Source organism: Marmota monax, unplaced genomic scaffold (assembly GCF_021218885.2).
Source record: "Marmota monax isolate L192 unplaced genomic scaffold, Marmota_monax_Labrador192_F-V1.1 WCK01_AAM20220418_F8-fsc00008, whole genome shotgun sequence".
NCBI lineage: Eukaryota > Metazoa > Chordata > Mammalia > Rodentia > Sciuridae > Marmota > Marmota monax.
In genome coordinates this window covers 25634669-25657193 of record NW_026694432.1, presented here as the reverse complement: position 1 = coordinate 25657193, position 22525 = coordinate 25634669, and the positions used below count along the sequence as shown (strand labels likewise).

Here is a 22525-nt window from a genome sequence, read left to right as displayed (position 1 = left end):
ATATAAGTAATAATTATATTCTGTGAATTTTTCAGAATTTAAAGAATTAAATGAAAATTGATAATGACAATAACTTTCCATTTTGCTTACTACATGCTTAGAAAAGTGCCTGTTGTATAACAGACACTTAATAAATGTATGTTGAAATAATGAATGATTTAAGGTCAAGAATAAGACACAAATACCTCCATCACATTTGGAATTCAATATTTTATTGACATCTTAGCCAATGAAATAAGATAATAAAAATAAATAGGTAAGAGAGGGGAAAAGACAAAATTATTATTTGCAGACACTATAGTTTTCTTTGTGGAAAATCCCAGGGACAATTATCATAATAATCTAATCAGAGAATTTGATGGGGTTATAAATGTAAGAGCAGTACACCAACATCAAAGGCATCCCTGAACACCACCTGTTGCAGAGCAGGCTGAACAAATGTCAGCTGCAGGGTGGGCTGAACACTTGACCCTCACCCATCTGATTCCTTATCGCTTGTTTGCCTCAAGTCTGAACACTGGACCCCATTAAAGGGGGAACACTCAACCCACAACCATCTGGTGCAATGGAAACCCACATCTGGCCCCTGCCCCATCCGCCTGAGGGCCGAAGATGATACCCTTAGCAACTACTGTATGATCCAATAACTGTACACCAACAAGGCAGCTTGCAGGCCCAGAGACCTTGTTAGATTTAAGCAGCACAGCGAAAGGGATATAAGACCTTCTCCTGCTGGAGCTTTCTCCTCTCTCTCTCTCTCTCTCTCTCTCTCTCTCTCTTTCTCTTCCTTCCCTGTCAATCAGACACCACCACAATAAAGATCTCTTGGTTGCTCCGAGTGTCGTGGTCACTTTCCTTTCACCACAAATAACTCATTAGAAAATGTCATGGGGAAAAATTGTCATTCACACAAAGAACAAAAAAATGTAGAATCCCTAGAAGAAAATCTGAAAATCTTTGTGAAGAAAAATCTTTAAACTTTCCTTAAAGAAAAATTTAAGGAGAGATAGTCAGAGCATGGCGTGTTCCCAGTTGTCAGCCTACACCTCCTCAAGTGACCTATAAAGTTCACTGCAATTCCCATAAAAATAGCCCATGGAGTTTCCATGGAACTTGAGAAACTGATTCTAAAATCCACAGGGAGGAGTAAAAGTTTAACAATCATCAGAATATTTCAGAAGAAGAAGAAAAAAGGACTCTCCATAGTATACGAGAAGATTTTAAAGATTATAGCAAAATTATAGTAATTAAGCAGAATGATGTTAAGGCTGATAGAGAAAAAATAGATCAAAGCAATGAGAAGAAAGCTCAGATAATAGACCAATAGTAGGTGGGAGCTCTATGTGATGGAGGATTATTAAAATGAGAGACCAGGGGCTGGGGAGTGGCTCAGTGGGAGAGCATTTGCCCAATGTGGGTGAGACACTTGGTTCCATCCCCAACACTGAAAAATTTATTAGTCAACTAATTTTTAAAATAGGAAAGTTTACATGGTCAAAAAAAAAAGTTACTGGCCCAATTGCCCTTCCCTATAGTGAAACAAAATTCAATTTCAGCCCCACACCACAGACAATAATAAACTTCAAATGGATTTAAGGATGAAAATCTTAAATGTCAAAACCTAAAAATTTAGAGCTAATAGAAGAAAATTCAGAAGAATATCTTCATGACCTTATTGTCATGAAGAACTTTTCAAAAGACGCTAAAAGCAGATTGGTAACTTTTATGACATAAAATTTTAAAGCTTTTGTGCTATGAAAGATGCCACGAATAAAGTTAAAGACAACAAGCACGTTTAGAGAATATATTTGCAAGATGTAGAGCGGAAGAATGTGGGCTTGCCCCCCAGTTTCCCGCCTCCTGCAGGCAGCCCATTCTGGAAGCTGAGGAGCATCTTCTGCAACCTCCCCTCCCACAGAGCAGAGTAGGGAAGGACCAGGACAAGGTGGGGGCGAATGGGTTCAGAGTTCACACGGAGGTGAATGAGCAGTCTTGCTCATTAGAGATGCAGTCCAAATGTCTGGAAGCAACTGTGAAGATGCTCAGCTGCGTTAACAGCCAGGGAAGCCACTTCAAACAGCAATGGGATTTGATACTCATTGACTAGGGAAAACGGATAAATGTGACACTGTTGAGGGCCGGCTGTGGGTGTGGCGGGTGGGAACGGGGTCCACCCCTGGAGGAGAGCATTCCAGAAAAGGCCTGATAGGTTGAAAATGTGTCTGCGCCCTCCTGACCCATGAGGCAGCTTATTAAAAATGCTTACCCTGATAACCAGCAGGAAGAGCAGACAAGTTCAAATGCAGGACCTTCTACAAGACAACTGGCCTGGATTCAAAAGTGTCAATGTAAAATAAAATTTTAAAAAGTCGAAGAAAGACCTTTCTAGATTAAAGGAAATTAAAGAATTATAGCAACTAAATCTTCAAGGTACTATTTAAAAAAAAAACTGTAAATAAAAAGAAGAAAAATCAGTGGAGAAGAAGAAAGGGAACAGTGGGGTTGGGGGAAAGGGGAAGTACTGGGGACTGAATAGAGCAAATTATATTCCTTGCTTATATAATTGTGTCAAAATGAACCCCAATATGTACAACTACAATGAACTAATAGAAAAATAAAATTTTTTAATTTTTAAAAAATAAAAAAATAAGTACAACTAAATGGAACGTCTGATTTTACTTGAATTCTAGCATGGGAAAAAGCAAACAGATTGTTTATAAAGGGCATTACGGGGATAATAGGGAAAAAAATGGACATTAGATATTTTAGATGTGTATTCATAACAGTATTGTATCAATGTTAAATTTCTTGAGTGTCGTAATTATATTGCATTATGTAAGAATTTCTTGTCCTCAGATAATGCATACTGAATTATTTAGGAACAAAGTGCCAACAATCGACCCTCAAATGTGTACATGAGTGAGAGAAGTAAAGCAATTATAGCAAATGTTAACATTGGTGAACTGAAGTTTTTATGAATATTAATTGCAGTATTCATCTGGCAACTTTTCAGTAATTTCAAATATTTCAAAACAAAAATTTGGAGAAAATGTGAGTACTCCACGATGTAACATTTCACTTTTCAATACATACTTTAGACTAAATCAGATCTATAGGTGAGGATGTAGGCACGGTGAATAAAGAAAGTTACAAGTAGTTAAGAGAATTATCATCCCATGAATGTAAAATAAAGAACAGGAAACACTGTTACACATTGTTTACAGAATCCCAGACTGTGACACACAGCAGCTTCGCCATCTGGCTGTCTTGGGACAGAGAAGGAAAGAACAGGAGGGGCAGGGGCCTATGAGGAAGGTCAACTTAAGTATGTAAAACTTTAAATCTTCAAACAACCCTCCACCCCCCCCCAAAAAAAATAAAGAAATCCCCTAAAACCCAAAACAAAGGAAAATAAAAAATTTTTTTCTTAATAGTTGTTATCTGGGGTGAATCATAGAGGAGTTTCAGTTTTAACTTTACCCATCTCTAGATTGTTTTTAAGTCACTTTCCTTCTGACCAGGAGAAAGAAAAAGATTTCGGTTTCACAGCCAGTGTCAGAGCTGTCCGTGGGCTGTGTGTGGACTGCTGCACATCGTAGCCTCCTGAGGGGATAAGTCACAGGGACTGACCGCCCGATGCAGGTGAACTTCCTCCTCAAGCTCTGCTGAAGTTCCCACACTGCACCTGAGATGGGTGTGACCTGCCAAGATGCCCATCACCCTGCCCACTGTGAGACATCATGAAGCAAGACTTTGCCCTTGAACCCTTACCCCTGCCTTTGATGTACCCCCCTTAAATAAACCACCAGAGTCATTTTGTCTTTTGTCTAGTTTCAGAACCCATGTGGACTTGATCTATCAGGGGCTTTGCTTTCTGTAAATATATTTTGACTATTTGTGCTTAGTTTTTTGCTAATTATTTGAGATTGTAAATTTTAGGGTGGCTGGGATTACCCTGGGCAGGAAGAAGAACCCCTTAATGAGATGCTAGCCCTCGCCCTCCCCACCAATAAGCCAGCCTCACCAACTCAGCAAGACCCTGTCTCTAAATAAAATACAAAAAAAAAAAAAAAAAAAGGGCTGGGGATGTGGCTCAGTGTTTAAAGGCCCTGGGTTTACTCCCTGGTACAAAAAAAAAAAATTAAATAAAATGATCAGTATTTGTATTGTGTCAAAGACACTAGTGAACTAGAAGCCGCCAACCTAAATAGACACAGAGCCCTTATAAGACGAGGGAAGCCTCTAGTCAGCCCTGTGAGCTGGGGCATCTGTAGGAACACTTCTCCTCCCTTGGAGTCTCTATCTGTATCACAGGGGACAGATCAGATGTGGTGCCCAGCTCAGTGACCGACACACAGGAAGCAATCAGTGAGTGTTAACTGCCACTTGTGGCTGATGCTGCTGTTACTAGCAGCCAGTTCTGTCTGGGCAGGTGTCCCTCCACCTGCTCCAGGCTTGTCTCTCCTTCATTTCTGCAATGCTTTAGGTGGCAGGTCCGTGTGCAGTCTCCACAATGAAATTCTGAGCCCCCTAAAGGCAAGGACTTCAACTTATTCGTCTCTGATCCCCAGCCAGAGACTGGCACACAGCTGGTACTTGGGAAATGATCTTTGAATGCATGACCCAGCCCATATCTGGCCAGGGGTGTCTACTCTCAGAACTCACTTCTAGAAGCACCTTTGCTTCCCCTGTGGCTCCTGGAACTCCCCTCTGTTTTCCTGCAACCTGGGACATCCCGTCCCCGGGCTCTGTGTTCATGCTCCTGTCCTGGCCAAGACCAAGGAGCCCCAAGTCCTCATAGTCTAGACATTTAGCAGGCTGTCGGATCTTTAAGAAAGTTCTGAGCACAGGGCCAAGGTGGGGGTTACCTGGGACTGAAGGGATTAGCAAGGCTTGTGATGTGGATAAGGCCGTGACCTGGATAATTCAGGCCTCCCCCTGCGTCCCCCCACCGACATGCGCTGGAATGCTCTGGGTAGCTGCCCAGGCCCCGTTGGCAGGGAAGCCAGCACACCAGGCTGTTTTTGCTGGACTTCCTGCATCTCTGAGGGCAGCTGGGGCTGAGCAGGGTGACACCCTCCCCAGGTCGGTCTTTAGCACCTGCTCCCTTCACAGCTTTGGGAGTCTAGAAGCCAGGAGTCTGCCCTCCCAAGATCCCCGACCTGTGGATCCCAATGTCCTGGCTGGAGGCTGCCAGCCTGAGGGGCCTGGGGGTCCAGGTTCTGCCAGATGAGGCTGCGCATGGGGACAGGCCCCAGAAGCAGGACCTGAGACCAGGCCAAAGAGGTCAGTTATGGTGGAGGGGCTGCCCCAGCTGGGGGGCAGGGAGGGCAGCTGGGGCCCCAGCTGGGGAGGGAGAACCCTGAAAGGGGCCCCTGGAAGGGGTGGGCAGGCAGAGTCCCTGCCAGAGGATCTCTCTAGGGTCGCTGGGGTCCTTTACCATCATTTGTGAGACCCTGAGGGCTGGGGTAGTTCTTAAAGCCAGGCCACTCTTAAAGGGAAGGCAGAGGCTGCTCAGAAATCATTCCCTAAAGAGAGGCCACGCCAGGGCAGGGTCACAGACAGGGTGAGGGAGGACTGTGTTTATGTTAATCTGAGGCCTCGACTGAATCTCTCTCTGACCCAAACCACAAGAAAACATTCCCCTTTGGGAAAGGAATCGTCAGCGTCTATTTAAATCCCCTTAACTGTTGGGAGCACCCACTGTGTGGCAGCCACTTCGTGCACAAACAAAGGCACCCAGAGATGGCGCAGTGCCCTCCTGGCCTTTCTTACCCTCCGTCCAGCCCTCCTCTCCCGCGGCTCCCTGACCCCTGTCTCTGGAAGGCTCTTAGTTTTGGGCTAAGTACACGTGGCCTTGGAGTCCAAGGGATCAGGCTCAACTCAGAACTCTGCCACTGCCCTGCTGGGTGATGCGGGGAGCCAGTCCTTCTCTGAACTTCTCTGATCCAATCTGCAAGGTGCGTATCATTAAAAGAGAAAATGACCCAAATCTTGTGTTGTCGATCTTGACCGGCATCCGTCGCTGCTGCTGTTGCTGTTTTGATTCTAGGGTGGGGCAGCAGTCCAGAGAGAAAAACGGTTCAGAATGCCTCACCCTACTACGTGGGCAGGTTGCATGTACAGCCAGGGAAAAGGAAGGGTCCTCAGAGGGGAGGTATTGTTGGTTTTTCTTGATTCTGGCTCGGGTCTGGTTTATTTGGCGGAGACTCAGTGTTTATAGGAGTAGGTGACTATCCTTAGTAAGCACCGTCTGTTTGCACATCAAGTTGGATTTCATCTCAGTACATACAGAGAAATCTGTGGGCCAAACTGAAAAGTGGTTGGGCAAACAGTTCAATGTAACAATATGATAACAGTATGAATCTCAGGATCTTTTAAAGGATAGAATAAGATAAGGCATTTAAAAAATGTTAGCATTGTATCTGTGCTTAGTAAGCGTTGGCTATTTCTATTAGTCATTCAACTTTTTTTTCTAGGACTCAGCCTGTGTCATACAGTGTACCAGGTCCTTCCAGGAATGCAGATGATTGGGACATCCTCAGGGCTCACAGTCTAGTGCGTTCAGGCATTGATTAGCTAAGTCATCAATAAATGTGTCTTATGCTCCATACTGGATCCTAGAGATATCAAAATAAAAGACACAATCCCTGTCCTCAAGTTGCTCCCAGTCTGTGGGGGACACTACAGCACAAACTGAATGATGTTTTGGTGTGGGAGAATGCAGGGTGCTGGGAGAGCCCAGCTTCCTCATTTCTCCAACTCACAGGCAGGCTCATACCCCAGGGTCTTTGCACTCGCTCTTCCCCTTGCCTGGGAAATTCTTCCCTAGGCGATCCCCAAAGCCAGCTCTTTCAACAACCCCATGGCTTTGTTTAAGTGTCACCTCCTCTGTAAGGCCACTTTCCTGGCCACTGGTGTCTCCTCCCCGCTGCAAAAGCCTTCCCTCCAACTCCCTCTCTCTCTCTCTCTCTCTCTCTCTCTCTCTCTCTCTTTCTTCCCCTTGCCCAGCCTTATTTTTCTCCATAGCATTAGCCACACTCTTGTGTATTTCTGTCTTTTCTTGCTAATGTGCAAGGTCTGCTTTGTGCACAGCGGTGTCCCCAGCATCTGAAACACTTGGGCACTTGCTCGGTGCTCACTATCACTGACGGATGCATAGGTTAAGCCTAGGAAGACGAGTAGGGGTCCGAGGGGTCGGGTAAGAGGAGGGCCTTGAGGGAGGAACAGGGGGTGGAGGGGGGAGAGAGGGAGGAGGAAGATAGAGAGTGAGAAAGGACAGCAGCTGTGGGGACAGAGGGAGACAGACAGACAGACAGACACAGTGGCGTGCTTGGGAATGAGAGTTCCATCAGCTTCTTCCTGGGAATGTCGTGGGGAGCAGGTGGCAGAGAGAGAGGCTGGAGAGGGGCAGTGGGGACCTGGGAATAAGGTGGCCGTGAGCTCCGCCAGGGAGGGGTCAGCACAGGCATCTGGAAAGAGGCAGTCCTCCCCCCAGACCCAGGGAAGGAGCTCTTCTAGGACCAACTGCCCAGAACTGGGGACCCTCTGAGGGCTGTGCCATCTCCCCTCCCCAACAGGAGGATGCGGGTCCACACTGATGGGGGCGGGGCCGGCGGGGTAGCGCCTAACTCCACTCTGCCTGCGGGATTGCTCTAGGAGGTCGGCCCAGCCGGATTGGGACTGAGGCAGGCAGAGTGGGCTGGAATAAAGGTGTCCAGAGCTTGGGGTGTGATCTGGGATCCTGCTGGTCAGAGTGACAACCTGTTGTGACATTCCTCCCTCCTCCAAAGAGCCTTCCAGAGGTGGAGGAAGCCAGGAGCAAGAGAGATGGGGGCTAGTTTCTTGAGAGGACAGTTGCGAGGAGCAGGCTTTTCGGAGGCAGAGTGTGGGCTGCTGATTAGGGGTTGATCTGTGTTTTCAGCCGGGGTTGGTGAAGTTGGTTTGGGGCCTGTTACCGCACAGTGGCTGTGAGCTCCGCAAACTAGATGCATGTCACACGCTGCCACCAAAGGCGGGGGAGCAAGCTGCCAGCCACACGCTTCCTCTGGCTTCGAGGCTTCATGCCTCCAAGCGTTCATTTCTTCACAAGTGGGTGCCGGCCACCTCGGCCACCTCGTGCCTATGAGGCTCTGTGCTGCTGACTGTGATGAGGGATAAGGTAAGACTCCTCCTGGCAGGTGCTCACATTCCAGAGGGAGGGGTTGGAGGACTAAGTCGGGAACCAGTAAAGAAGACAGCTCAAGCGTTATGGAGGGAAAAGCAGGATGTCCTTGGGGAGGTGGTCACAGAGAAGTTCCCGGAGGAGGTGGCATTTAAGGTGACACCAGGAGGAGAAAGAATCAGAATTAATATTGTCAAAATGGCCATACTACCAAAAGCATTATACAGATTTAATGTGATTTTTATTAGAATTCCAATGATATTCTTCATAGATCCAGAAAAAGCAATTATGAAATACATTTGGGAAAAAAAGAGAGACTCAGAATAGCCAAAGTAATCCTTATCGAGAAGAGAGAAGCCAGGGGCATCACAATACCAGACCTTAAACTGTACTACAGAGCTACAGTGACAAAAACAGCATGAAGTTGGCACCAAAATAGACATTAGACCAATGGTACAGAATAGAAGGCACAGAGACAAACCCACATACATGCTGGACAAAGGCACCGAAAACATACATTGGAGAACAGAGAGACTCTTCAACAAATGGTGCTGGGAAAACTGAAAATCCATATGCAGCAAAATGAAATTAAACCTCTATCACTCACCCTGCACAAAACTCAACTTAAAGTGGATCAAGGACTTAGGCACGAGAACAGAAGTAAAATCAAGAATCAATAAATGGATGGATTCAAACTAAAAAGCTTCTTCTCAGCAAAGGAGACAATAACATGAAGGGAGAGCCTGGGAATGGGAAAAAATCTTTACCACACGCACCTCAGTTAGAGCATTTATCTCCAGAATATATAAAGAACTCAAAAAACTTAACACCAAAATAATAATAATAATAATAAATGAGCTAAGGAACCAAACAGACACTTCACAGAAGAGGAAATACAATCGATCAACAAATATACGAAAAAATGTTCATCATTTCTAGCAATTAGATAAATGCAAATCAAAACTACGCTTAAGATTTCATCTCACTCCAGTCAGAATGGCAACTATCAAAAATACAAGCAACAGTAAGTGTCAGTGAGGATAATTCGGGGAAAAGGTGCACCCATACTTGCTGGTGGGACTGCAAATTTGGTGCAACCACTCTGGAAAGCAGTATGGAGATTTCTCAGAAAACCTGGAATGGGACCACCATTTGAAGCAGCTATCCCACTCCTCGGTACTGAAAGGATTTAAAATCAGCACACTGCAGTGACACAGCCACATCAATGTTAATAGCAGCTCAATTCACAATAGCTAAGCGATAGAACCAACCTAGGTTCCCTTCAACAGATAAATGGATTTTTACAGAAAATGTGGTATATAACACAATGGAATATTATTCAGCCTTAAAAAAGAATGAAATTTTGGCATTTGCAGGTAAATGAATGGAGCTGGCAGAATATCATGCTAAGCAAAATAAGCTAATCCCAAATATTTTCTCTGATAAGTGGATGCTGATCCATAATGGGGGTGGGTGATAAGGAAGAATGGAGAACCTTTGGATTGGGCAGAGGGGAGGGAGGGGAGGGAGGGGTGTGGGGTGGGAAAGATGGTGGAATGTGTGATTACATGTGTAATTGCACGACCAGTGGAACTCTGGACCGTGTATAGACAGAGGAATGAGAAGTTGTGCTCCATTTGTATACAATGTGTCAAAATGCATTCTGCTGTCACTAGTTAGAACAAGTAACAATAAAAGTTAAAAAAAAAATACCACATCTGGTAAGCATCTTGGTGGTGCCAGCATAGGCAGACCCAGAGTCAAAATGGAACCACCATTTGGAATGTTCTAGAACAGGCCCATCACACCATCACCAAACATCAGACCCAGTGGGCACCTGTGGTCCATCCCATCCACCTGCCACTTGATAATGCTGCTGGCTCTTTGCAACATCTCTGAACATGTCTCTGGTGTGAATAAAATGTTGGGAAGTTGGGGTGAGCCCAGAGGGCAGGAGCTCCCTCCAGTCCTTATAATAAATGGTAATTTTTCTTTTTTAAAATTTTTTTGTAATGTACTTTTTACCATTTTTATAGACCAGCACCCAGACTCCTGGATGGATGCAGCTGGCTGCGTGAGCTTTGATGTGTGGCTCGTGTTTCTGATTCCTGAATAAAGTTTCTTTCCCTGAGAACCACAGTGGGGGTCTGCCCCGCCTGCTCAGGCCCCACCTGTCACACCAGTGCCATCGGGGTACAGGCAACCCAGCACCCGAGCCAGCTTATTATGTTCCCAGGACACAGGAGGTTTCTTGGCTCAGGTCAACATATTCTCCTTTGAGCGCGTGTGCTGGTCTTGGCTCCGTGATCTGGAGCCACGTGGAGGGACTCACTGTGTCATCATTGGTAAACAATTAGGACAGAGCCTGAGTTCTGTGATGGGCCACTAGAAACCCCTCCATGTAAAGAGCCACCATGATGCAGATTGGGCACAAGACACCCAGGTGGTGAGGATTAAAGCGACACTAAACCCGCCTCGCGCCTGGGCAAAGCTGCTTCTCGGGGGGACCCCGGGATGACGTCAGATTGCCAGGTCTTTTAAGGAGAAGCTAGAAATCTGGATTCCTGGCTCAGGTCACTTAACCTTTATGTATTGGCAACTAATTATTTAAAAAAAAAGCACTGTGTATTGTGCTGCTATAAACATTGAGGTGGCTGTGTCCCTGGAGTATGCTGTTTTTAAGTCCTTTGGGTATAGACTGAGGGGTGGGATAGCTGGGTCAAATGGTGGTTCCATTCCCAGATTTCCAAGGGTTCTCCATACTGCTTTCCAGATTGGCTGCACCAATTTGCAGTCCTACCAGCAACGTGTGAGTGTGCCTTTCCCCCACATCCTCACCAACACTTACTGTCGTCTGTATTCTTGATAACTGCCGTTCTGAGTGGAGTAAGATGAAATCTCAGAGTAGTTTTGATTTGCATTTCTCCAATTGCTGGAGATGTTGAACATTTTTTTGCTGGAGATGTTGAACATTTTTTCACTGTGTTGATGGATTGTATATCCTCTTCTGAGAAGTGTCTGTTCAGTTCCTCGGGGTGGGAGGGGAAGGGAGGGGGCATGGGAGTAACAGAAGATGGTGGAATGAGATGGACATCACTACCCTAAGTGCATGTAAGAAGGCACGAATGGTGTGAACGTACTTTGTGTACAACCAGAGATATGAAAATTTGTGCTCTATATGTGTACCATGAATCGGAATATATTCTGCTGTCATATATAACAAATTAGAATAAAAATAAATTAAAAATAAAAAGCATCACATAGGCCAAGCCGGGCCTTCCCTAGGAGTGTACAGAGTCCTGGGCAGAATCCAGATCCAGTCCCACTCATCCCAAACTTCCTGGGATCATGAGCTCATTGAACTAACTGGAACTCAGCTTTCACTTCTCCTTTCATCTGGAGGGAAACCACAGGCCCTTGGTCAGATGTCCTGTGATGGTGCCGACTTGGGTAATGGAAAGAAGGCGGACTGCGTGCCAGATGGGTGAGGCTCAGATTCCGAGTCCTTTTCCCAGCCATGTGACCTCAGGCAAGCTACCTACCGCCCGCCCTTTGGATTCCTTACTGACAGAGTGGGAGTGTGTGCCTTGCTGGACTTTGTGAGGACTTAGGAAGGTGGCAGTGCTGACCTTGAACTTGCCCTTGCACTTGTGCCCTAGAGGATGCTCAATGAATCCTGAGTTCTCCTCTCCCAAGCCATCAGCCTCAGAATCCCCTCCATCGGGAAAGGCCCGAGTGGACAGAGTATGGGAGGAGATCTCCAGAGACAGGCCAGCGCCCTGTGGAAGGAGTCATGGGAAACCACCTGGAGGAGGAGGGGAGCTCTGGGGACACTTTCCCACAGTGAGCCCTGGCCATCGTCCTAGGTGCCAGGGGCTGCACACCACCGCACGGGGCCAGGGGTGTCTCCGCAGCTCAGGTCCTTGGGGCAAGAATGTCCAGCTCCTCGGGGGACTTCAGCCCCTGGATGAGCCAGTGCCAGAGAATGAGCGTGTGTGTCAGATGCTACTTTCATTCCACAAATTCTTCCTGAGGAGCTATCGTGGGTCAGACCTTCTCCTGCTGGGGTCAGAGAGGATCAGAGCAGAATTCCACCCAGCTCTGTTGGGACGGAAGTGGTAGAGGGTGTTTTTAATCATTGAAGTGGTAGACGGTGAAGGAAAGGGAACCAGGAGAGACTGGCCTGGGAGGGCGACAGTGATGTTAGTTCTGAGGACCCCAGGGGTCACTGAGCTGGAATATCAGGCAGCCGTATTGTGTTTCTGGAGAGATGACGTTGGGAGTGTGTGTGGAAGCAGCGGGGTGAGCATGGAACTAGAGCCAGAGGAGCGATGTGTGCACTCAGTACACTTTTCCTGAGCAACTACTATGTGCCATGTGCTGGGACACAGAGGAGAAACAGACACAGTGCTTAATTCTTCTGGGGTTCTCAGTCACCTGGGAGGACAATAACACAAAGGTGCCAGGCACCCTCTGCTGACTCATCTTGCTGGATTATCACAACTATTAACTGGAGCTGGCTCTAGGAATATTCTAGTTTACAACAAGAAAACTGAGACCAGATGAAGCCAAACTGCTTGCTCAGGGGTCAGGGGGCCAGAGGTGAGACAGAGGCTTGAACCCAGGTCGGTGTGCCTGGAAGCGTGGGGTCCTGACCTGGTGTGGCACCTTGTCTTACACTCCTTTTATTAAATGTCACTTGTTGACTCCAAACTAGTGCCAAACACCACTCAGCCCACACCACTCAGCCCACACCTTCCGGCCCTCACCTCCCAGACACCTGCATGGAAATAAGAGTGAAATCCCTGCCACCGATGGGCTCGCCCGGGCGGGTGGAGGAGAGCAAGCAGCCCCAGAGGGCAGCAGGTTGGGGATGGGTGAGCCCGGGGAGGGCAGCTGGCACCATAGGATTTGTAAAGACCAGAAGGAAGGCGGCGCAGAGGGAGGAGCTGGACCCGGAGGTGGAGGGGCAACGCCAGGCTTGGGGGTGCCTGCGAGACCATGTGGCCGAATCCAAGACGCAGAGGGTGGGGAGTGGAGGAGAACGGGCGGAGGCTTCCCTGGGCAGAGCTGTGGCCTTTAGAGGAAAAGGAAAGCTAGCAAGGGGTCATTCAGGGCAAGGGAATTTGGGGTTTTCTTTTTTTGTCCCAGTTTTTTCTGGTTTAGGATGACGAGATGAGATCCTTAAAGGTGGAGAAGGAGAAATGAAAATGCAGAACAGATCTCTCCCATTTTCCAGTTTGAGTCATACACCCATTTATGATCCCATGTATCCGTGTGTTTCTGATTAATTTGGTAAGTTCACACTTGGTCATTCTCGTTAGCACGATTAATTTATTTATCGTTTGGCCCTTACGGCGGTGCCGGGCAGACGGTAGTTGTTTTTTCTTGTGTGAACGAGGTGTGGATGGTCCCACCTCAGCACTTCAACGCACAATGGAGCAGCTCACAGCGAACTCTGATTCACAGAATGGAGACACTCAGGTTTAGGCCCAGCCCGGAAGCTGCTGTTCTCTTCATCACAGAGTCACTGCGAGCAGGGCCCAGCCTGCTCAGCACAGTCACACGGCTTCTCAGGGCTGAGCTGGGAAGCAGCTGGCCTCTCTACCTAGAAGCCTTGTGCTTTCCAAAGGGACAAGATGCAGGAACTCAGTAGACTCAGGTGCCCAGAGGAGGTGACATTCTGTGGCATCTCCAGAGCGGCGTATTTGCAGGCTCCAAAGAACGCTGGGGGTTGGCAGGTTGGGAATAACAGGAGTAGGACAGGGGTTGGGGCATGTGCATGTGGCTTCCAGGGTTGTCCCCAGGTTGAGACAGAGTGAGACGGGAGCAGGAGCCACCGGCCGGGCAAACGAGACAAAGGCTGACTGTGGTGGGAGGAAGCGAGATGCATCTGGGAGGGGACCCCAGAGCTCCAGTCCTGGGACCACGAGTGGCCCAAGCCAAATCCTCCTCAATGGGTCTCTTAAATCCAACAGGCTGGTGACGTGCTTCAGGAAATAACTGCTTCTGAATACAGAGAGGGAAAAAAATCCCCAGGGGTCTTGAGAAGAGAAATAGGGCTTCTTATGTGAGTTACCGGGAATCTTGGAGCTGGCCCAGGCAGGAGTGTGGAGGCGGGCAGACGGCCCTTAAAAGCAGGCGGCGGGCTGTCGCCTCTTCTCCAGGCCTGACAGCGAGGGGCTCACTGGTGAGAATCTCCATCTTGGGGCTGCCTTTTCCTGATGGGGGTGTGGGGAGCAGGACTCAGAGGGGGGCTGTGTGAGGAGAGCCTGGCCCCTGGTGAGGGAGCAGGGCCCAAGGAGCGGCCGGCCGCTCTGCCTTCCCTACGGCTCGGGGCTCATCTGTACAAGGGGCCTGCGGCTTGTCCTCTCAGCTGGGAGATGTGAACAGGGGCTCCTGGGACACGGGGCTTCTGCATCTGGGCTTGGAGGGCCTGTCCCTCCAACAACCTGACCACTTCCCAGCCTCCAGTGCCTGCCCTCAGGCCTCCATCCACCTCTCATTACTGCAGCTGCGGCTCCACTCTGAAATTATCTGGTGGCTGTGCCCCGCTCTCTGTGGTCTTTGGATAAAAATAGGCAATGCCACATCCTCCCCCAAGGGCCTGCCTTAGGCTCCAGCAATGGTCCTGGCTCCAGGGCAGCTGTTTGGAGGCTGCTCTGAGCCTCTGCAAATGAACCTTGTCTGGCTCACATTTGCAGGGGCGCCTGCTGCCCCTCACCCCGGGAGCCTGCAGCCCGCAGAGCTCTAACCCTGCGTGGGTGTTGGTTTCATTCAGGTGTGGAAGGCAATGCCATGCAAGAGTGTGTTCTGTACAGTGACCAGGAGGAGGGGGCCTGCAGGGTCACGCAGGGCCACGTGGAGCAGTGCCAGCATGGGCCCAGATGCACAATTTCACCACGGTTCAGGCTTGTCTTGTTTGAATCATTTCTGCGGCTTCCCCAGCTGTCCAAAACCTGGCCTGGGGGGACATGGGGACATGTGAGCCTTAGGTAAGATAGGTGCTGGGTCCAGGCTTTGGGTTGGTGGGTTTGCATGTGAAAGGCATCCCCGCAGGGGTGGAGGTTGAGGCCTCTAGGAATTAGCTACCCCAGGAGGGACAGTCCCACCTGGTCAGCAGGGCTCCCAAGATGTCAAAGCATCCTAAAAGAAAATACAATGCATGTTTAACACACAGGGCTTGCTCAGAGGCAGGGGAGTGGCCAGTCAAAGGAGGAGATGCTAAGTTTGGGCGATTCATTTCACCTGCCTGAGCGTCAATTTCCAGAATCTATAAAACCAACCACTGTTATTCACTCATTAAACTATAACTGTTTAAGGGGACAGATGGCCGGTTTAACAATGTCTACCTGCCAAGGCCACTGGTGGGTTCGAGGAGACAGTGGACGGTGCCTGCATGTCAGAGGCATCCAGAGGGTCAGTTACCACTGGACCCCTTCCTCGGTTCCAAGAGCAGCAGAGAAGATTGATGTGAAAGGGAGGGTCTAGGGCCGTTTTCCTTGGCTGTTTGGAGCCTCGGAGTGGAGGCTGAGGATGGACAGAATGTTGAGGAATGTTCTTGGAGCTCAGAGGAGCTGCTGGACAAATGCCAGCCTGGTAGCCAGGAGCCACCGGGACCTGGAGCTGAGTGTTTGGAGGCTGGGCCCGGGGAGGTGGCAGGGGCTCAGCCAGAACCCTGGCTCAAGGGACCCTTCAACTCAGGGACTTGGAGACAACATGGCAAGTAGGGGGAGTCCTGACCACAGGCCAGGCAAGCAGCTGTGGGTGAACAGGGACTTTGGATCCTGGGAGGGGCGAGAAGCAGGCAGCCGCGGTAGGAGATCTCTGTGAGAGGCCCAAGCAGAGGCAGGCAGTGGCCGGAGAGGGGGAATTTCCTCCGCCTTTTGGCTGTGACTGCTTTTGAACTCCAGGCCAATGGCGGGTGTTTTTGCCAAAGATGGTTCTAAGGAAATCTTAGGAAGCACTGGGATGTTGGAGCGTTTGCCCCCTGGAAGGGAGCCCTGCAGCTCAGGGAAGGGCACCGGACCTGGGCTCGCTTCTCGCCCCTGCTCCGTGCTGGCTGCATGATCTCTGGCCAATTCCTAGAGCTTTCTGAGCCTCGGTTTCCCACTGGCACATAGGGACAATGAAACCTTCAGAGCTGTCACAAGCACCAAGTCCTCTTATTCAGAAGGTAGACAGAGTGCCTGGGCCCAAGGGAAAGTTTTATGTTTAAATTCCTTTAAAATCAGGAGAATAATTAAGAAAATAATAATGAACCCAACCTAGTTTATGTTTGTCCATGAGTGCAGCTGGCAGATACAATCCCGTGTGGTTGGTTTGTTTATCTGGAGGAAGGGGCTTGCCTCCACAAAACCACCAGGGGGCCTGGAAAGCCCCTGCGCCTCCTGGGTGCTGGGCTCCATTCCTGAGCACGCATCCTGGGCTGGGGCACTCTTTCCAGGGCTGAGCTAGAAGGATCAGTTGTCACCTTCTGCCCTCAGAGAACCAGCAGGAAAGAGCCTTGATAACAGGGGACAGAAGCCTGGGGAGATGCCAGGGAACAAGATGTGGACACCAGCTCCCCTGTGCCCTCGGCGCCCACCACTCTGTGTCCAGGGTTCTGTCCTCCTCCTCCATGGCTCTCTAGGTTAAGCTAGTCCCTGCCTTTCAACTCATGCCACCAAACCTCCACTTGAGTCCTACCCATTTCTCTGGGTACTGTTGGACATCTCTGCCATGTGGGCAAGTGTGTCCAGTGACTCGTGATGGGAGAGTTCTCTGCCACCTCTGATGGGGACAATGTCCCCACCAATCCTTCCATTAATAGCTCCTGTCTCCAGGACCAACTCCTAGAGGCTTGTCTTGTCCTTTCTGGCTGGAGTGGTCTGCTTATCTGTTTATTGCCCACCCCAAGGTGGGAGCAGGGGAATGGGTACACCTGGTGGGAGCCGAGAGGGGTCTGCTGGGCCCCAGGGCATGGCCTGCTGCACATGTCGTGGGCTGTGTTTCTTTTCCAGAACCTCAGAGATGAAGGGGCTCCTCACACTGGCTTGGTTCCTGGCTTATGGTAAGTGCTGGCCCCATGTCCTCTGAGTGACCCCCTTGGAGTGAAAGGCCAGTCTTGAGCTCCTAGACCCTGGCATTTGCATCCAGCTCTGCTTTTACTGCGCTGATGTGGATGCAGCGAGCGCCTTCACCTCCCTGGGCCTCCACTTCCTTGTCTAATGGAGAACGATGGTGCGGACAGCCGGGCTGCTACAGAATTCAGAGGTTGAACGTGTGAGGTTGTGAGCATGAAGATGGGCAGCTTGCAAATATGGGAGGAGAAGTTGTTTTTTCCTAGGATGCAAAATAAAATGAGGCCAAAACAAAGAGACCAAAGTGGAACCCAAGACCCTTATTTAAATAGTCCAGCCCATGATTCCCGGGCCATTCTCTGCTCGACCTGTCCAGGTCCTCTGCAGACCCTGCTCTTGGCGCCCCCTCAACTTGGAGGTGATCACATACCTGGCTTTAAGCTTGGCCACAACCCTGTGACCCTGCACACAGCCCTGACAGGCAGTCCTGCTCTTCGATGTCTTTCCCAATCTCTGGGGACCCCAGGAGGAACCACACTTGGCGCAGGGAGGGGAGAGAGCCTCCTGGACCCGCCAGGATGCTTTCCTTCTGGCCTCAGGGGAAACCCTAGGTTCCCAATTGGTGAGATGAAGGAGCTGGCTTCAGTGATTTCCAAGGGTCCCACACTCTCTTGCGTTTTAAAAGGTGTTAGAGAAAGGGGATGAGGAAGAAGGGACATCAAAAGAGGGACAGGAAGCTCATGTCTGCTTGCTTTGTGCAGATACCGTGTGAATTATACCCAATATGTCTCAGTCCCTTATGATGCGTCTGCCACTGTGCTCAGAATTTATACTGTATCTTGCCAACTCCAAGAGGTAGGTGCTAATTTTAGGCCCCCATTTTCCAGATGAGGAAACTAAAACATGAAGAGATGAAGAGGCCTTTTCAATCCTATATTCAAATTAGTGTCTGGGCCAGAATTTGAACCCAAGTCTGCTTATTTTCTAAGCCCGACTCTTCTCCACTTCTCCATGCTGCCTGCCCTTCCCCACCTCGCACCCTCCAGCTAATTAGGAGAATAAAAGGGGGTGGGAGAAAGAGCAAGAGATGCTGGGAACAGGCCACAGCAGTGTCACCTGGGGACATGGGCTGTCTTTCAGGTGTGCCTGCCGTGCCAGGGGGCTTGCTGGACCTGAAATCCATGATCGAGAAGGTGACTGGCAAGAATGCCCTGAAGAACTACGGCTTCTACGGCTGTTACTGTGGCTGGGGCGGCCGAGGAACTCCCAAGGATGGCACTGACTGGTGAGCTGATTGTCACTAGTGCCACTGAGGCTCTGGGCTCTGCACCCACATCAGCGAATTCAATTCCATGTCTGGCAAGGGCCAGGGCCTCAGTTCCTCCCACTGAGGCCTCTCCCAGCATGCTTGGGCTTCCTCACAGCATGGTGGCTCTTGAGTTCTAAGAAAGAATGATCCCAAACTGCAAAGCAAAAACACAAAAAGGATGGCATATTTACCAACAACCTCAGAAATTACACAATGTCACTTACGCTGTCCCTTTGGATGAGGCTGCCACAAAGCTTTTAAGAAGTACAAGTTACAATTAGGCATGAAGAATAAATTCTGATATTCCAAGTGACACAGCAGGTTGACCATGGTTAGTAACATAGTAGACATTTCAAAATAGCTGGAAGTGGGGGTTTCTCATGGCCTTACCACACAGGAATGCTGGCTGTCTGAGGAGAGGGATATGTTACTTACCCTGATTTGATCATTGCATATTATATACATGTATCAAATTACCACATTGTGGGTGCAGTTTTTATGTGCCAATCAAAGAGAAAGAAGAAAGCTGGCCACAGTGGTGGATGCCTATAATCCCAGTGACTGGGGAGGCTGAGCAGGAGGATCGCAAGTAGGAGACCAGCCTTAGCAGCTTAGCAAGACCCTGTCTCAAAATAAAAAATAAGAAGGGCTGGAAAGAGGGGAACTAGGGTCCACCTCTTAATTGGGAAGTGTCGATCCTAGAAGAATGTGTGAGAAGGAGAAACTCAACTTATGGAGTTAACAATCCTAATACCCATGAATGGCGGGTGGTGGCTGGAGTCGAGCCCCTCGCTATTGGAGTGGAGTTTATAGACAAGACAGAGAGGTGCTAGTATGGGCCATGTGGTAATGGATTTGAGCTGGAGACATCAGTGGGGGCTCCGTTTACCTTCACATAGATGTGGATGGCTCCATACAGGAATATGGGATGATGTGTGTATCTAGACACGTTCGACTGAACATATATTTTTGCCCCTCAACAAGCACACCTCGAGCCTCGATCTGGCTTCTCGTGCCATTCTTCATTAAGAGGAATCAAAGCTTTTGGAAGAAGTAGCTAGTCCTATCGGGCAGGAAATGTACAAGATGAGGCTGTAGCTGCTTGTAGTGCCAAGAAAAATGAATCAAACAAAACAAAGCCCCACGTCAACAGGAACATGTCAGAGGAGTACAGAAGTCATACTACTAGTAACAATATGTTAGTAACTGGGGAAACTGGGTGTTTTGCCTGTATGGTCACAATTTTTCTGCAAATCAAAAAAAAAAAATTAAATGCAACCTAGCTGCGTTTAACAAAGTAGAGATTAATTTTTTTTTGCTCAGACAACAGTTCCGTGCAAATCACGTGCTGATTGAGGGGCCCAGACCCCTCCCATCTATGGCATGGCCATCTTCTGTGGCTGCAGGGTCTTCAGCTGGTTCAGCTCCATCGAGTCAAAGGTGGAGAAAGAGAAGAAAGTGGAAGGCAGGTGGGAGGTTCTCCTGGGGTGTGGAAGCCACCTGCAGCACTTCCACCCACATTCTCCAGGCCACACCTACCTGCAAGAGGGCCTGGGAAGTGTCCTCTTACTGTGAGCTCAGTAGGCAAACACAGGTCAGGAAAATGGCCAGTGGCATCCGTAGTGGAGGAGAGGGAAGTACTCAGCCATGGTACCAGGTCCTGTTACTGTATCCACTTAGGCAACCTCTGCAAAAGGGACATGATCACGCTTGTGTACCAGTTAGGGATGTCAACCGAAATAACATTCAGAGTCACCAAAGAATAGCAGTATTGATTTGGGAACAGCCGAGAATTGCAAAGGGAGTTCCTGTGCCCTGGTAAACTACGGGCAGATCTAGAAGGTTGCCGCACGGGAAGCTTTTATTAGCAGAAAAGGGGGAAATTGACATGAGCTGCTTGGATACAAAGCTCACAGGTGTTGGGGGCCCTAGGCAGGAGCTGGCTTCAGCTCGCTGCTGGAGGTGCCTTGCTGAGCACACACTCTGTCCAGAGTGTCTTCTCTGAACTGTCCCAGGCTTAAAGAATGCTGAACATAAACTTTGTTCCAGTGATCCGTGTGCGTGCAAGCAAGCTGCACCAGGCACGGGGCACGCGAAGGACGGGGGGCACTTCTCGTGGGGTTTTAGAAAGTCCTTAGAACAGACAGACAGGCCGACAGGGGTCCTCCCCCCAGCTCTAATTTTGTCCACGCTTGACAAGACCCATTTCTATTTGGTATCTTTCCCAGGGACGAAGGGTCAGAAGGTTCCCCCTCACTCAGGGTCCGAGTCTCTCGCCTTGGCAGGTGCTGTTGGATGCATGACCGCTGCTATGGGCGGCTGGAGGACGAGGGCTGTGGCATCCGGACACAGTCATACCAGTACCGATTCACGCGGGGCCTGGTCATCTGTGGTAAGGCTGCGGCTCCCATTCAAGCCTGGGATTCTCCTGCCTCTGAGTTCAGCTCCCCTTGGAGCAAGTCAGTATTTATTGGTAGAGTGGATCCTTCGGTCCTCATTGTGATTTAGTGTGGTCTTTTGCAGAACACGGGCCCTTCTGTCAAGTGGGTCTCTGCGCCTGTGACCGGAAGCTTGTCTACTGCCTGAAGAGAAACCTCTGGAGCTACAACCCTCATTACCAGTACTTCCCCAACATCTTCTGCTCCTAGCTGCCCTCGGTGGGCTCCTCCCCAGTGGGGACATTTCTGTCCTCTCCTGCAGCGGAGTGCCCTCTCTGCTGGGTCCTGACAGCTGCTCCCAGGTCTCATTCTTTCTCCATGCTCCACTGGGCCTGGAAGAGCCCCGGGTTTCCTGTCCCCCAGAGAGTCCCAAGAGAATGTTCTAGAACTCTCGGCAAGGCCCCAAGGTCCCTGGGCCTCCATTTGTAAGGCCAGGCCCTCTGAGGCTGGGACCTCTGTCCCAGCTCCAGGACAAGGTGCACTTACTTTTCTGTTTCTCTAATCAGATTTTCAGAACCATCCTTCAGGGAATTTTTGCTCAAGCCAAAGAAAACTTGGTTCCATAAACCTGCTCTCTGGGTGTTAAATAAAATTTATTCTTGAGGATGATAAAAACCATGCAGGGAATTCCCTCTGCCTCTTTCTCTATCTTTGGACACTGAGCCCAAAGTTACCTGCATTCTCTCAGACACAGAGGGAAGGGGTGGGACTGGATGAACTGTGGGACTTCTTTCGGACTCTTTTTTTAAACCTTGGGGGTTCCCCCAGCCAAGCACTGGATCTCACTCTTCCCCAAGGGAGTGGAGGGAAGATAATGGGCGGTTACACCAGCTTAGGCTTCCAGGCTAGAGAAAGCAGCATTCAAATCCCAGCTCTAGTTTCTCCAGCTGTGTGGTTTTCAGCCCATTACTGAACCTCTCTGATTTTCAATCTCTGAAAAAGAAACATTCCTTTAGTTGTAAAATGAGGCTTCTAATGCCCTTCTTGATTCAAATATAGGGGATACTGGGGTTCTGTGGCTCAGAGAACAGTTCCTTTTGTTGTTGTTGTTGTGTTTAACTAGGGTTCAGCTATGTGGTTTATTTTTGCCAAGTAACGACACTTACAAACCCAACTCTTCTACCAATTTATAGAAGAAAGGGCATTAACACCAATCCTTATAGGAAGAAAGGATGTATTCCAAATTAAAGGAGAGTCCTTTCCAAGACAGGAACTTTTGGCTTCTTTACACTGACATACCCCAAAATAGCCACATGATAAATGGGATCTATATTTAAAAACCTTCAGTGTCAAACATTTTCTAAATAAAATTTAATTTTATGGGTCACTCTCAATGTACTAGTGTTTTGTTATAGACTGAGTGTCTATACTTAACAACGCAACACAGAGTAGGGATTCAGTGCCCAATTTGCTCACTACATTTTAAAAGTCAAAGCCTGTCCTCAGGTCCAATGTTGAATGTATATGGGGAGGTAATAGGAAGCTTCCCTCCAGGGCCAGGCGAGGGATGCGGTGAGGTTATAAAAGAAACACCACAGGCTGACCTGGGTTT

The 22525-nt window shown here is 49.0% G+C and overlaps 1 protein-coding gene across 1 annotated transcript; it reads left to right on the top strand.

Annotated features, from left to right (window-relative positions):
- The first annotated feature begins 4865 nt into the window (after positions 1-4865).
- On the top strand, positions 4866-22307 carry Pla2g5 (phospholipase A2 group V). The gene is made up of 5 exons (XM_046469245.1): positions 4866-5286; positions 17167-17216; positions 18367-18511; positions 20821-20927; positions 21059-22307. The coding sequence occupies exons 2-5, from the start codon at positions 17177-17179 to the stop codon at positions 21181-21183; spliced, it is 417 nt and encodes a 138-aa protein (XP_046325201.1). The 5' UTR covers positions 4866-5286; positions 17167-17176; the 3' UTR covers positions 21184-22307.
- Positions 22308-22525: the final 218 nt, after the last annotated feature.

What these genes read in the sequence shown, in the direction of transcription:
- Pla2g5 (XM_046469245.1), top strand. Translation starts at nt 17,177, where the DNA reads ATGAAGGGGCTCCTCACACTGGCTTGGTTCCTGGCTTATG. An exon ending in GGCTTGGTTCCTGGCTTATG is followed by an intron (nt 17,217 to 18,366) that starts GTAAGTGCTGGC and finishes GCTGTCTTTCAG; the next exon opens with GTGTGCCTGCCGTGCCAGGG. An exon ending in CCCAAGGATGGCACTGACTG is followed by an intron (nt 18,512 to 20,820) that starts GTGAGCTGATTG and finishes TCGCCTTGGCAG; the next exon opens with GTGCTGTTGGATGCATGACC.